Source organism: Cydia splendana, chromosome 8 (assembly GCF_910591565.1).
Source record: "Cydia splendana chromosome 8, ilCydSple1.2, whole genome shotgun sequence".
In the NCBI taxonomy this organism is placed as follows: Eukaryota; Metazoa; Arthropoda; class Insecta; order Lepidoptera; family Tortricidae; genus Cydia; species Cydia splendana.
Genome location: NC_085967.1, coordinates 8,534,223 through 8,546,068, shown reverse-complemented (window position 1 = coordinate 8,546,068; position 11,846 = coordinate 8,534,223). Strand labels below are relative to the sequence as shown.

At 36.0% G+C, this 11,846-nt stretch overlaps 2 protein-coding genes across 3 annotated transcripts; one reads left to right on the top strand and one right to left on the bottom strand.

Annotated features, from left to right (window-relative positions):
• Positions 1-614: 614 nt before the first annotated feature.
• Positions 615-7,647, bottom strand: LOC134792776 (protein PTHB1). Of its 2 annotated transcripts, XM_063764110.1 has the most exons (11): positions 7,287-7,647; positions 7,025-7,113; positions 6,207-6,471; positions 5,802-5,913; positions 5,184-5,325; positions 4,759-5,076; positions 2,714-3,187; positions 2,167-2,483; positions 1,612-1,787; positions 1,067-1,196; positions 615-998 (listed from the first exon to the last, which is right to left on the bottom strand). In XM_063764110.1, the coding sequence occupies exons 1-11, from the start codon at positions 7,538-7,540 to the stop codon at positions 747-749; spliced, it is 2,529 nt and encodes an 842-aa protein (XP_063620180.1). In that variant the 5' UTR covers positions 7,541-7,647; the 3' UTR covers positions 615-746. The 2 variants fall into 2 exon arrangements, with proteins under 2 accessions (XP_063620180.1, XP_063620181.1); XM_063764111.1 differs by lacking the exons at positions 7,025-7,113; positions 7,287-7,647 and adding an exon at positions 6,563-6,682 and having other exon boundaries at positions 617-998.
• Positions 7,648-9,011: 1,364 nt separating this feature from the next.
• On the top strand, positions 9,012-10,408 carry LOC134792777 (caspase-1). Its single transcript, XM_063764112.1, has one exon. It carries the CDS (start codon positions 9,190-9,192, stop codon positions 10,090-10,092), a length of 903 nt encoding a protein of 300 aa, XP_063620182.1. The 5' UTR covers positions 9,012-9,189; the 3' UTR covers positions 10,093-10,408.
• The last annotated feature ends 1,438 nt before the right edge of the window (positions 10,409-11,846 follow it).

Genomic DNA, 11,846 nt, shown 5'->3' with positions numbered 1-11,846 from the left:
CGACTGCTGACACTGAGCGAGAAGGAAATAACAATTAACACGCGTTCGACAAGGATGACGGTCAGGGCATGAAGTTATCTAGATCCGAATTGTCAAATGTGACAGCGCTATCCTGTGTTGCCAGTAATGTAAACAGAATTACCCGAACGTCTGAAATTTCTTTTGTGAATCGGAAGATATTGCTAACGAATAATTAAAAATGACGTGTTATTGTAAAATTTAAGATAAAATACATATAAATGAAAATTATAAAATGATAAAGAAATATTTTGACTTATTAACCATAGGTATAATGTACCCATGTAACATGTTATGTTGAAATAAAGTGGCAATGTTATTGTGACGTAGGCCCGTGTCACTCTGGGAATAGAAGACCATGTTTTATTAGACCATGCTTTTACAGTAGTCCGTTGGAGGTGGGACGGTGCCAGTGTGTCTACGCAGGTAGCATCCCACACCAACATCCGTCCCAAGCTCCAAGGAACTAAGGACACTCACACACACTAACGTTAATTACTAATGTATGGATAACCGCTTATATCAGGAAGTGAATTTGGCAAAGCAAATAAATATTACCATTTTAAGAAAATTCATATTTATTTATGCAAACTTTTAAGGTGATAACGAATTTTACATTGTATATCTTACACAATTAACTTATATTTCAATAATATTTGGTCTATGAAGATAAAATGTATATATTTAACAAACTTGAGTCCCAATGTGGCTTAATAGGTATATAAAATTTATAACACCTCCACAAACTCTTCAATACGTATCACTTTTCCCTTTTTATTAGCCTCAGATTCGCCGGTCCCTGCCTCTTCAAATATTCGATCCATGATCATTTTAATCTGTTTCAAAAACCTCTTCAAATTGATATGAGACAGTATCCCCTGTTCAGTGACTGGTGCTAATTTCTCTCTATCCTTTTCTGATTTTTTCAACACGTCATTGACAATATACGACAATGCTTGAGTAACTGTTTCTTCCAACTCCTAAAAGTAATATTCCATTTTAAACTAACCCAAAAGACAAATTTTATTGAAATACAAATATAACTTACCTGAAAATCTTCGTATAACGAATTTAGCGCCAACATTTCCTCGATCAATTTTAATTTAAAAGTATCCGGCGTCGTGTGTTTTAAAATACGCATGATGAGATTTCCGACTGCAGTTACAGTGCTACTTGCTCTGAAAAATAAAAATAAAACTACTTAATAGAGTAATAACAGTTACCAACAATCTATTTAATTGCGATGAAGCGAAACACGCAGCTTTTACCAAATCATTCAAATTACTTAGCGTTTATACTGTTACTAAGCGTAACTGTGCATGCACCGTGTATACCTTCAAGATTTAATGTGTCATTATTTAACCTTCCGCCGCCATGGACTTGATACAAAGCATTACAAAGTCAGTACATTTCGTGCCCCACACGCCAAGAATATGTTATACGGGTTGTCTACGTAGGTACAATTTTTAACTATATTACTTCATTGATGTTAATATGTCGTGTAAATCATTGATGTGATGATAACTTAAACGTTTTTTCGGTTTCGCACGTCTATTAATTTACTTGGCTTTGCTATTAAGTAGATATTCTTACCTAGAAACAGCTTCCTTCCCCTGTATAATATCGTTGACACATGTAATCAATCTACTGTGAGTGTCCTTCATGAGATACTCCAAAGGATCGCAGTCTCCTGGCGGGAGCGACCCGTATTGTACCAATAGCCTTTTCTGAACTAACGTGAACTGTCTTTGAAGTACGTTCAGTTCATCCTGTAACATAATTATTATTAATTTTGAAAAGCAAATTTTATTCTGCTCTACTAACAGCAACACACTAAACTATTCGTATTGTCTCTACTCGTTGAGATATACGAAGGGACAGTTAACCGTACATATTGACGATGATACAAAGAGAAAAATGAAATTATTTAAATATTGTTTTAACCCTATTGAAAGGATACCGTAATGTAAAGCAATGAGTCACACGCCAAACTCTTTATTGCGAGACTGAAATAGATCTTTTAGCATTTTATGGAAGCATTGTGTGACTGACTTACTTTAGGCGTCTTTAGTGTTGAAAAGTAATTTGGTAATATAAAGTAGATGCATTATTTAGCCTTAGAAACAAACTCGTATCGTAACTGTTTACCTGCGAGCTTTTTAACTTAATTCTTTCCTTTGCATGAACTTCGATACTTTTTAGCAACTTGACAATAATCTGCTTGCTCAATTCAGAGTCGAATTGAAAATTATAGCGAAAATCTGCCGTGTCCATCCTAGCGTAATGGTCAGATAGCTTAATAACCAAATGGTCTAATATCGCAATAATATCTGAAAATTCTTTCGCCTCTACGGAGTATTGTTTTTCCGCTGCCCTAACTGTTACGTTGCTTTTCGTATTCCTGTAAGTGAAAGTTACTGATTCTGATAAGTCACCATGTTCTGTCATTTCTTCTTCAGAAAAATCTGTAAATTAAAAGTTAATTCAATTACAATAAGCATAACTAATCCTAATTTAGCGCACGCTTCGCAATAAGTCAAGACACATTCACCCTTCTTGCATTCCGTAACCGTGCGTTGCATTGGAATTATTCCTTATAAAGTTACATTTTGGATTGAAGTTCGTTAAGATGCATAAATAGTAGGTAATATAATATAGGAACGCGTATGTAGTCGTAACAGTTCAAACCTCTTACCTGTAAATATCTCATTAAACTTAATGCACGGTTTATTCACAGTCAAATTTAAAACTATATTATCCTCATGAGCATCTCCGCTAGGCGTGCAATACAAACTCGCCGGCAATAACACTTTCTTATTCAGCACATCTATCTTCCCTTTAGCATCCGTAACGGTCAGCATAATTCGAACGAACGTATCAGATATATCCGCTTCACTGGACATAAATACTTGAGTTTCTACAATCTCAGTGCCATTTATACTGTCTAAGCATATCACAGATTCGGAGCAGGCAAAGGGCGGAGAACACACATATGTGATCTGAATACTTTGAAGCATCTTTGGGTCTTCACATGTTATTATGAGGACAACTGGGCATAAGTGTAAGGCGTCGTCTTGCGTGAATTCTTGGAATAGATTTTGGACAGGTTTTCCGGCGTCAGCCTTTATGGTTATTACTTTGTCTATTGTAGGATATTGGTCGTTTATTTCTGAAAACATGATAAATTACTTTGAACATCGAAATGGTTTAATTTGGTAGGTACTTAAAGTCTATTTTTTTATTCGGTAGACTAAAATGACATTTCATACTATGAAATGACATTTTATGTTCATACTAGGAAATGTCATTTTAGTGTACCGAATAAAAAAAACCGGGCAAGTGCGAGTCGGACTCGCGCACGAAGGGTTCCGTACCATAATGCGAAAAAACGGCAAAAAAAAAACGGTCACCCATTCAAGTACTGACCCCTCCCGACGTTCGGACGGACGGACGGACAGCGGAGTCTTAGTAATAGGGTCCCGTTTTACCCTTTGGGTACGGAACCCTAAAAATAGAATTTAGTGAATGACGTTGTAAAGTAAAAAAATATCTCGAGCAGGATGCGAAACTTCAACTTTTACCCAGCACTAGCTTAATAACTAACTAAGCTATCAAAGATCGCTAGAGTCAATTTACCTAAGTTTCCAATATAGGTACCTAATAACGATGCCGACCGCAATCGGCAGCGACAAGTTTTGCCGCAATCTAAATTGAATCGTAATGGTATTAGCAGAAAGCTTAATTTTCGGCAGGCTTGAGTCGATACCTACCGCGGAACGCTTGATCATTCAATCAATTCAAACGGGTCCATATTGGCTCATATACAATTTATTGTTCGAATATTTCTAATAATACCGCTTTGTAGATATAATCATCATTTCTCCGAAAATTGTTTCTCATATATTTTTTTTAGTAGTTTTTTGTACTACTACCTACATTATTCATAACGATACATATTCCGTTTTTTTTTACTCATAATGTTATCACTGAGAATGTATTTGTGCCCATAATGTTATTTGTAAGAATTTCTTTATTCATAAACATATTTCACACAATCATTTTTACAGAGCGAAACGTAAATTACCAATACTTTTCACCTGTGAGGGTCGCAGTTCTAACCTAACCTAACCCACCTTTCTGGCAGCATTTCGGTTCTGTGAGGGTCGCAGTTCTAACCTAACCTAACCCACCTTTCTGGCAGCATTTCGGTTCTGTGAGGGTCGCAGTTCTAACCTAACCTAACCCACCTTTCTGGCAGCATTTCGTTTCTGTGAGGGTCGCAGTTCTAACCTAACCTAACCCACCTTTCTGGCAGCATTTCGGTTCTGTGAGGGTCGCAGTTCTAACCTAACCTAACCCACCTTTCTGGAAGGATTTTAACCTGACTTGACCTACTTTTCTGTTTATTTTTGTCTTTTTTTTCTTATTTCTTATTTGCAGGTGCAAGCTGCTATAAATAAAATCAAATATGTCGAAATCGATATGTCGAGTAATAATATATGCATAAATTTTAGTAATAGAGATATTTATGTAGAATGACATTATGAATATAAGAAATTCGAAGTTCCAATGAGTATTGTTTAAAATGAAAATGTATAATGATCATTAGGATGTAAAATTGTATGAGATACATTTTCGGAGTTTCAATAATCGAATTTACAATTTTATAATATATGAACTTTGGCGCACCCAATTCAAACATTACCTACTGTTCTAAAATATCAAAGCAATCGTACCTACCTTCTTTACTTTCCAGAATCCTCTGTAGCGTCTCTTCAACATTATCTAACTCTGCTTGCACCGCCTCTGGATCCATAACATCATTTATCATCGACCCAGCATTCGCATTTAAATCAGGTTCCGTCCCCATATAGCTAACTTGAATTGTACCATTATTGGAGAGTGTGACAACGCCACCTGGTAGCAACTTCAGGAAACAACGCGATATTGATATGGCAAAATGGGGCAGATCGCAGGACCATAGTAAAGTGGTGTTTTCGTACACAAATAGCTTGGAGTCTTCAGAGGTGACCATTACTAGGAGACGGGATCCTGGTTCTAAAAAAAAGAACTATTTCGTTGCCTAGGTCTGTTAACAAGAGGACAAAGTAGGTATATAACAATTGAGATTTTTTTAATAGAATTGAAGGTGTTTAACAACTTACCATAATACCAGCCAATTAGATACGCGTTGAAACAAATAGGCATATAATCAAACTTGATCATATACTTCATGAGACCATTGTCTTGGAAGCAGTAGAGATGTCTCTCACCCAGGGCAATGATGCTTGAGAAATTGCTGCTTGTCTGGAGGAGACCAAAATTGTTAATGATGTGTTATTGCCGGTATGTTTTTTGTATACTAATATGGCTAGATAGCACTGATTTTCTTTGAATATTGACCCTACCTACCTATTATTTCGTTTACGAAACGCTCACTAGATGGAGCTATTAAACCTGAACCGCACTGTTAAGTGTTTTTCGAGATATGAATACCTGCGTAATCAACTAATTTTTTGCTAGGATTTTTTGCAGGATTTTGTTTGCTAGTTTGCGAATTAGTTAATATTGTGTGATCTTGAAAGCCAAATTTTCTAGCTGGACTCTTTAATGTATGTTACCTTCTACTTCTTAAAAGCTGTAGGCCTTATTATCAAAATAAGGCCTCAAAAATCGAAAATACATTATAAAAGGCATAAGGTCCACTGATGTACAGTTAACAGTGTGGGCGATGGTACAAGATGTAGGTACCTAATAAGCGCTATAGCGAGATAACAACTAACCTGGATAGCTTGTAGCGACGTCACTTCCTCGCCGGTATTGTAAACCCATTGCGGGATGCTCTTTTTATTTTGTCTGGCGGTTAGTTCACTGAGCTCTCTCAATTGCTGATAGCTATAAAATTACGAGACAGTTAAAGCTGAAACTCATTGCGGCACATTACCACTCATTTAGCACGAGACTACAGAAAGGGGTACCTGTCGGCTTTTGTACTGATTTTGATAATGATGTCTAGATTCCTGCATAGGTAGTTTACTAAGTACATGAGATTAGTATAGGTAGGTATTGAAGAATGCTGCTAAGTAGGTATATTGAGTAACATTCTTTCGACTGAAAAGTCCTTATTTTTTTATTTTATGTTTAGTTATTATTTTCAACCAAAACTCTGTAAAATTATATTTAAGTACCTGTATATTTCTAACACCCACGTCGACTTGCAAACAACGAAAGAATCGCAGCTAGCTACGTAACACACGGGGCCAGGAATTATAACATCGTTAAAGATGCACATGAAGAGAAACGTGTCTTGGTCAAAGAAGCTCAGAGTACCGTCAAGAGCCTGCACGCATATGAAGTCCCTTGTTTTAATATTCCCGAAGGGACCACATGTTATGCTGTAGGCTCGACGTGTGAACGAATGCTTCACGACCGATTCAAGGGCGTTTTGATCTCCTGAAAATAGTGGGTTATAGTTAACAGCAGTGTAGCATCTCTATCTAAGCAGGTAACGTGTTCAAAATTATTTACACACGTTTTAACTTACGACTACTTGCAATAACCACTAACGAAGGACTGGTGAACGTCACTCAGCCAACAATTATTATTTATTTATTTATTTAAAATTTAAATCAGGCAACAAGGCCCATATTACAAATACCTTACAGACTAACATACATATATATATATTATAAACTTAAAAACTAAACACTATTTATGCGACAAAACGGCGTGGCTCCGTTGAATCGGCTGTCATTTATTGACATCAGCATTTTTCAGGGTAATCTAGCATGTTGTAAATAAATATATACTGTGCAAGCAAATTGTGACGTTTCACGGTAAAAGTACCTTATGGCGGTTGGCGCCTACTAATTTATTACTAATGCGTTGCTACGCGACGTAAGCGCCAACTGCCATAATAAGGTACCGTTAGAACGTCACATTTTTATTTTTAAGTTAACTGTAGCTACCGAACTGAAATGCCCGAAATAAAACTTGAATTATTTACCGACATCTGTATGGCCTTCCTTCCTGTTTAATTGATAGACGGCATAGCTTTGTGGATGCAGAACTAAGATTTGTCTGTCTTCTTTTCCACTGTAAGTTAAAAATGACTGAAATTTTAATAATTATACTTACACTAATTACACTATGAACGTATGAAGCATTTCTCAGTTTAACTGATTCATGTTTTGTATCAATACGTAGCGGTAAAATTATAGGTAACGGTTAAATTGTAGGTATATGGTGGGTCTTTGAAAAGCACTTACGCTATGAATTTCCCAGTTTCAATTTGTAGTATAGGCAAATTGAAATTATTTTCTAGTAGAATATGCGATGCATCTTGACCACTTGGCTTGTAAAGTTTAAGTATTGATCCTTCACCAGTAACAATACAGTCACTATCGCTATGAGAGCTAAATCTGTCCACTTTAAAACAACCACCGTTTTGGATTCCCACCTCAGCTTGGTCTCCTCGTGAATCATTGTTTGACCACCACTGTTTTACTTTGAATATAGACATTGTGCTATGAAACTTCAGTCAGAACATGAATGGTTAGGGCAGCTGATTCATGTTGCTGGGGCAACTACTAATGAAAACAATCACACGGGAAGTTCATTCTGAATTGATGGAATGACTTGGTTGGTGCTACGCTATTCCTATTTTGAGAATAAGGTACCTACCTGAGGATAATAAGGCCTACCTAACTTCAAATCGCTTTAAACCGTTATTTATTAAATATAGATTTTATTTAACCTCAGGTAATGGTAATATAGTTCCTAGTAAATTTGGACCATTATACAAATAAAATACAATATGTTCATGCGTCAGATTGTTTATTACTTACAATTAAAAGATAAATCGCGTACCAAGGTAGTAAAATAAGGCCTGGTAGTTTATTAAGGCCTTGTCCATTTTTATGATCTCGAAAAAGTGTGACAGCATGAAAAATTATTCAATAATTACCTTTATTTAGAAAGCACTCATCATTGTTTATTACGTGTAATTGCTACATACATTGTTTGTTACGTTTATTTTCAGAAAATTCGTTACTCTAAATCAGCGGTCGGCAACCTGCGGCCCGCGGGCCGCATGCGGCTCGCGAAACTGTCACTTGCGGCCCGAGAGGCGCCTTGGCTATTTTGTATGTAATAGTGACAAACGACAATGTCTCATAAAGTCATAAATATTAACAAAGTACGGCCCGCGTCACCTCCGTTAACTACTATTGGCCCTTGGCTGCTAAAAGGTTGCCGACCGTTGCTTTAAATGGTTTAGGTTTTTTGCGTGATGCACATAGGCATTATTAACCGAAACTTTTATAAGTAAGGCTAATTCGTAAGAAGTACCTACATAAGATATAATTTATGTATATACTAGATTGCTGTTAACTTTTAATTATATCATCTTATATGTTGTTCTAATAACGAAGATGGTTACACTGTTAGATTCCTTATTTTCTAGGTAGGCCTTATTAACTTATTATACAATAGGCCTTATTACATACCTATAAGCTACCGTACCTACTTTTGACCAATCGTCTTTTCGAACACTGGAAGTCAACAAATCACCTACTATCAATTATTTGGAAGAGTTTCATTTGTCGTACTAAATCAATACACCGCCTATCAATATGTGTTCCTTGAGGAAGGTTTAGGTGTATAATTTGTTAAGGTTTTGTATAAACCGTGCGAAGCCGGAGCGGGTCGCTAGTAAGTATAATATACAACTTTAAACAGTTACAAGCTTTAGTGCTCCTCTCTTTTGAGAACAGAAGCAGAGCACATAATTTTATCATCAACATCATTAAGCCACGAATAGAATTTATGCTGCTGACTATACTTCACGAAATTTTTATTTTTATAGTGGTCATACCATTAGTTAACCGCTCTCATGCCGCTCTCTAACCACATCAATATTTTTTTTCAAGCGATAACACATGCGAAGACGCAATGTCATTTTTGTGATAGTGGCAACACTGGGCACACTGGCCATCAAAACTGATTTGCTTTTCATAAAGTTGTTTGTGTCGTCACCTTGTGGTGGTGATTTTCAAAACTTGTGTATTAACTTCAATTTGCAACAATCTATTGTGCACTTTAAAGCGTTTACTGTGTGCTGGGACATTCAAGTGCGATAGTTCATTTATAGTAATCGTCAAGAAAACTACGATGTCGGAGCCAAAACCAGAAAACAATGGTAATGGTAGTAACGGAGAAGAACAAAGGGAGAACGGCGGAGGAGATGAAGGCGACGCGTGGGGAAGCAGTGACTCCTCATACATACGGCAAGTGGCAAAAATGCCTGTTGACAGAAATGCCGCATATTATAACATGAACCACAAAAACCGCGGCATGGCCATTATCTTCAACCACGAGCATTTTGATATTCATAGCCTCAAATCGCGCACGGGAACGAACGTCGACAGCGATAACTTGAGCAAGGTGCTCAAGGCCCTTGGCTTTAGAGTCACGGTTTGCCACAATCTGAAATCTGAAGACATCAATAGGTACATACAAGACCTTGCTGGAATGGATCACACCGATAATGATTGCCTGCTTATTGCAGTGCTGAGTCATGGCGAACTTGGTATGCTGTACGCTAAGGATACACACTACAAGCCAGACAACTTGTGGTACTACTTCACGGCTGATAAATGCCCATCATTGGCTGGTAAACCAAAGTTGTTCTTTATCCAAGCTTGTCAAGGAGATAAGCTTGATGGTGGAATTACTCTAGCAACCTCAAATCGCACAGAAACTGATGGCTTGTCCAGTTCAACTTACAGAATCCCTATTCATGCTGATTTTCTGATAGTGTTTTCTACTGTGCCTGGGTACTTTTCTTGGCGCAACACTACCCGTGGGTCCTGGTTCATGCAAGCACTGTGTGAGGAGCTGCGGTATGCTGGAACTGATAGAGACATTCTGACACTGCTAACATTTGTTTGTCAAAAAGTGGCTCTTGACTATGAGTCGAACACTCCGGACATGCCAACTATGCACCAACAGAAGCAGGTGCCGTGCATCACCAGTATGCTGACCAGACTCCTTGTATTTGGCAGTAAGAAATAAGTTTTGTTTCTGCATTTGCTTGATTTTCTACCAATTTGTCAAGATTAATACAATCTTAGTTCCATTTAGTTTTTGTTTTTTAGATTAATTCTGTGTTTTATGTGATTCTGCATTTTCTGTGATCTCTGAAGAGGTGCGAGCGTAAATGTATGAACAAATCTTAATTTAATAATTTGAATACCTAGTTGAAAGTGGTTGCAGTTGTTGGAATATGCAGCTAGAAATTCATAATGATTATTAGATTAATGTGCTTACAAGAGATTTTTGATACATTATTACTGTAGTATATATGTTACATATATACATATAAATATACCTGTGGCCCTAGTGAACAAGGGTACAAGTCTCAGGCAGCGCAGTTGTTAAAGGGCGTAAGTTCCACATAACACTTATGCCCTTTTACACACAAACTGCGCGAGACTTGTACCCGTTTTCACTAGGGCCACAGTTATTACATTCAATTATATCAAAACTTGATAAACATTTGTATATGGTAAGCTAATTATTACCATACTATATATTAATTTTCCTCTTGGCTACATAATAAATGGTCACAAATAATGATAAAGCACAAAATAGGATAATACTTATGTATTTATAATTGCAGATTATGTGGGGCCTCCTAAAATAATCAAACACATGGGTAGCTTAGATCCTACCATCACCCTGTTACCTACACCTCTAGAAATTTCCTTCCCAGGCCTGTGGCAAAGGAAGTTTTTATTACTTGGTGCATTTATCATAGTTATAATGGTAATTATTACTTTGTTATTTACCTGCTTGAAATGCTTTGATGCACAATCATGACATCCACAGTAGTCTAAATGCTCTGAATTAATTGATCTGATATTTTTATAGACAGTAACAATTCCTTTACATACAGTAATATTTTTTATTAAGATAATGATTTAATTAGGTGCATTAATATATTTACCAATAACAGGTAATTTATTTTCTCATGTGCTTTATGTTTAAAGAAAATTATTTTAATTAACAATGCAACATTAACACCTACATAATTTGTTTCTCCATATTACTTATGTTATGTTTTTGTTAATATAGGAAATGTTTAGTTAAACTTAGTGTTACTTGTGAGTTTTATTCACAATAATACTAAAATATAGCAGTGGCAGGGCATCATACAACCTATGTTTAATTGGCCCACAAATTATCTCAAAATAGTAAAGCCAATAGAAGTTTACTTTCTAAAGCCTCGCTCCTAATAAGTTAGTAACTTGAAATAAGTGCTAGTTGTGAATTTTGAAACTGCCACTTGTCATGTAATTTTGCCAGATTTTTGTTTCCATTTGATTTAGTTTTACTTAGTCAATAACTGTATGAGCTTAATTTTATTTTGTATTGAAGTAATAGTTTTTAAGTTATTTTTATTTTTCATTGCATAGGTAGTATAGGTACCTTGATTCCATGAACAAAATAGTGAAAATGAGTTTGTTGTATTTGATGAAGTCTTGTCAATTTTGTTTTAGTATATTTTATACAATATTCCTTGAACTAACTTAACTTTTTAAATTTAAGAATTCTTCTGCCATTTTAGTAGTATAGTATAATATTTCATGTATTCATATCAAAGTATCATACCAATGATGTAAAGGAGAAAAATAGGTCAAAATTACTTAAGTATTTTAGTAGAAATTTGGCGATGTTCAGAATTATGCTCAACGTTGGACTGGTGTATGTGATATGAATTGAACTGATAATGTTTAGAATGTGATAAAAAGTATTCAAAATACCTG

Excerpts from the sequence above, each read along its gene's own strand:
- LOC134792776 (XM_063764110.1), bottom strand. The coding sequence starts at position 7,540 with ATGTCTATATTCAAAGTAAAACAGTGGTGGTCAAACAATGATTCACGA. Across the intron at positions 5,914-6,206 it reads TGGGTGTTAGAAATATACAG|CTATCAGCAATTGAGAGAGC; the intron begins GTACTTAAATAT and ends GTAATTTTATAG. Across the intron at positions 1,788-2,166 it reads TTAAGTTAAAAAGCTCGCAG|GATGAACTGAACGTACTTCA; the intron begins GTAAACAGTTAC and ends ATTATGTTACAG.
- LOC134792777 (XM_063764112.1), top strand. The coding sequence starts at position 9,190 with ATGTCGGAGCCAAAACCAGAAAACAATGGTAATGGTAGTAACGGAGAA.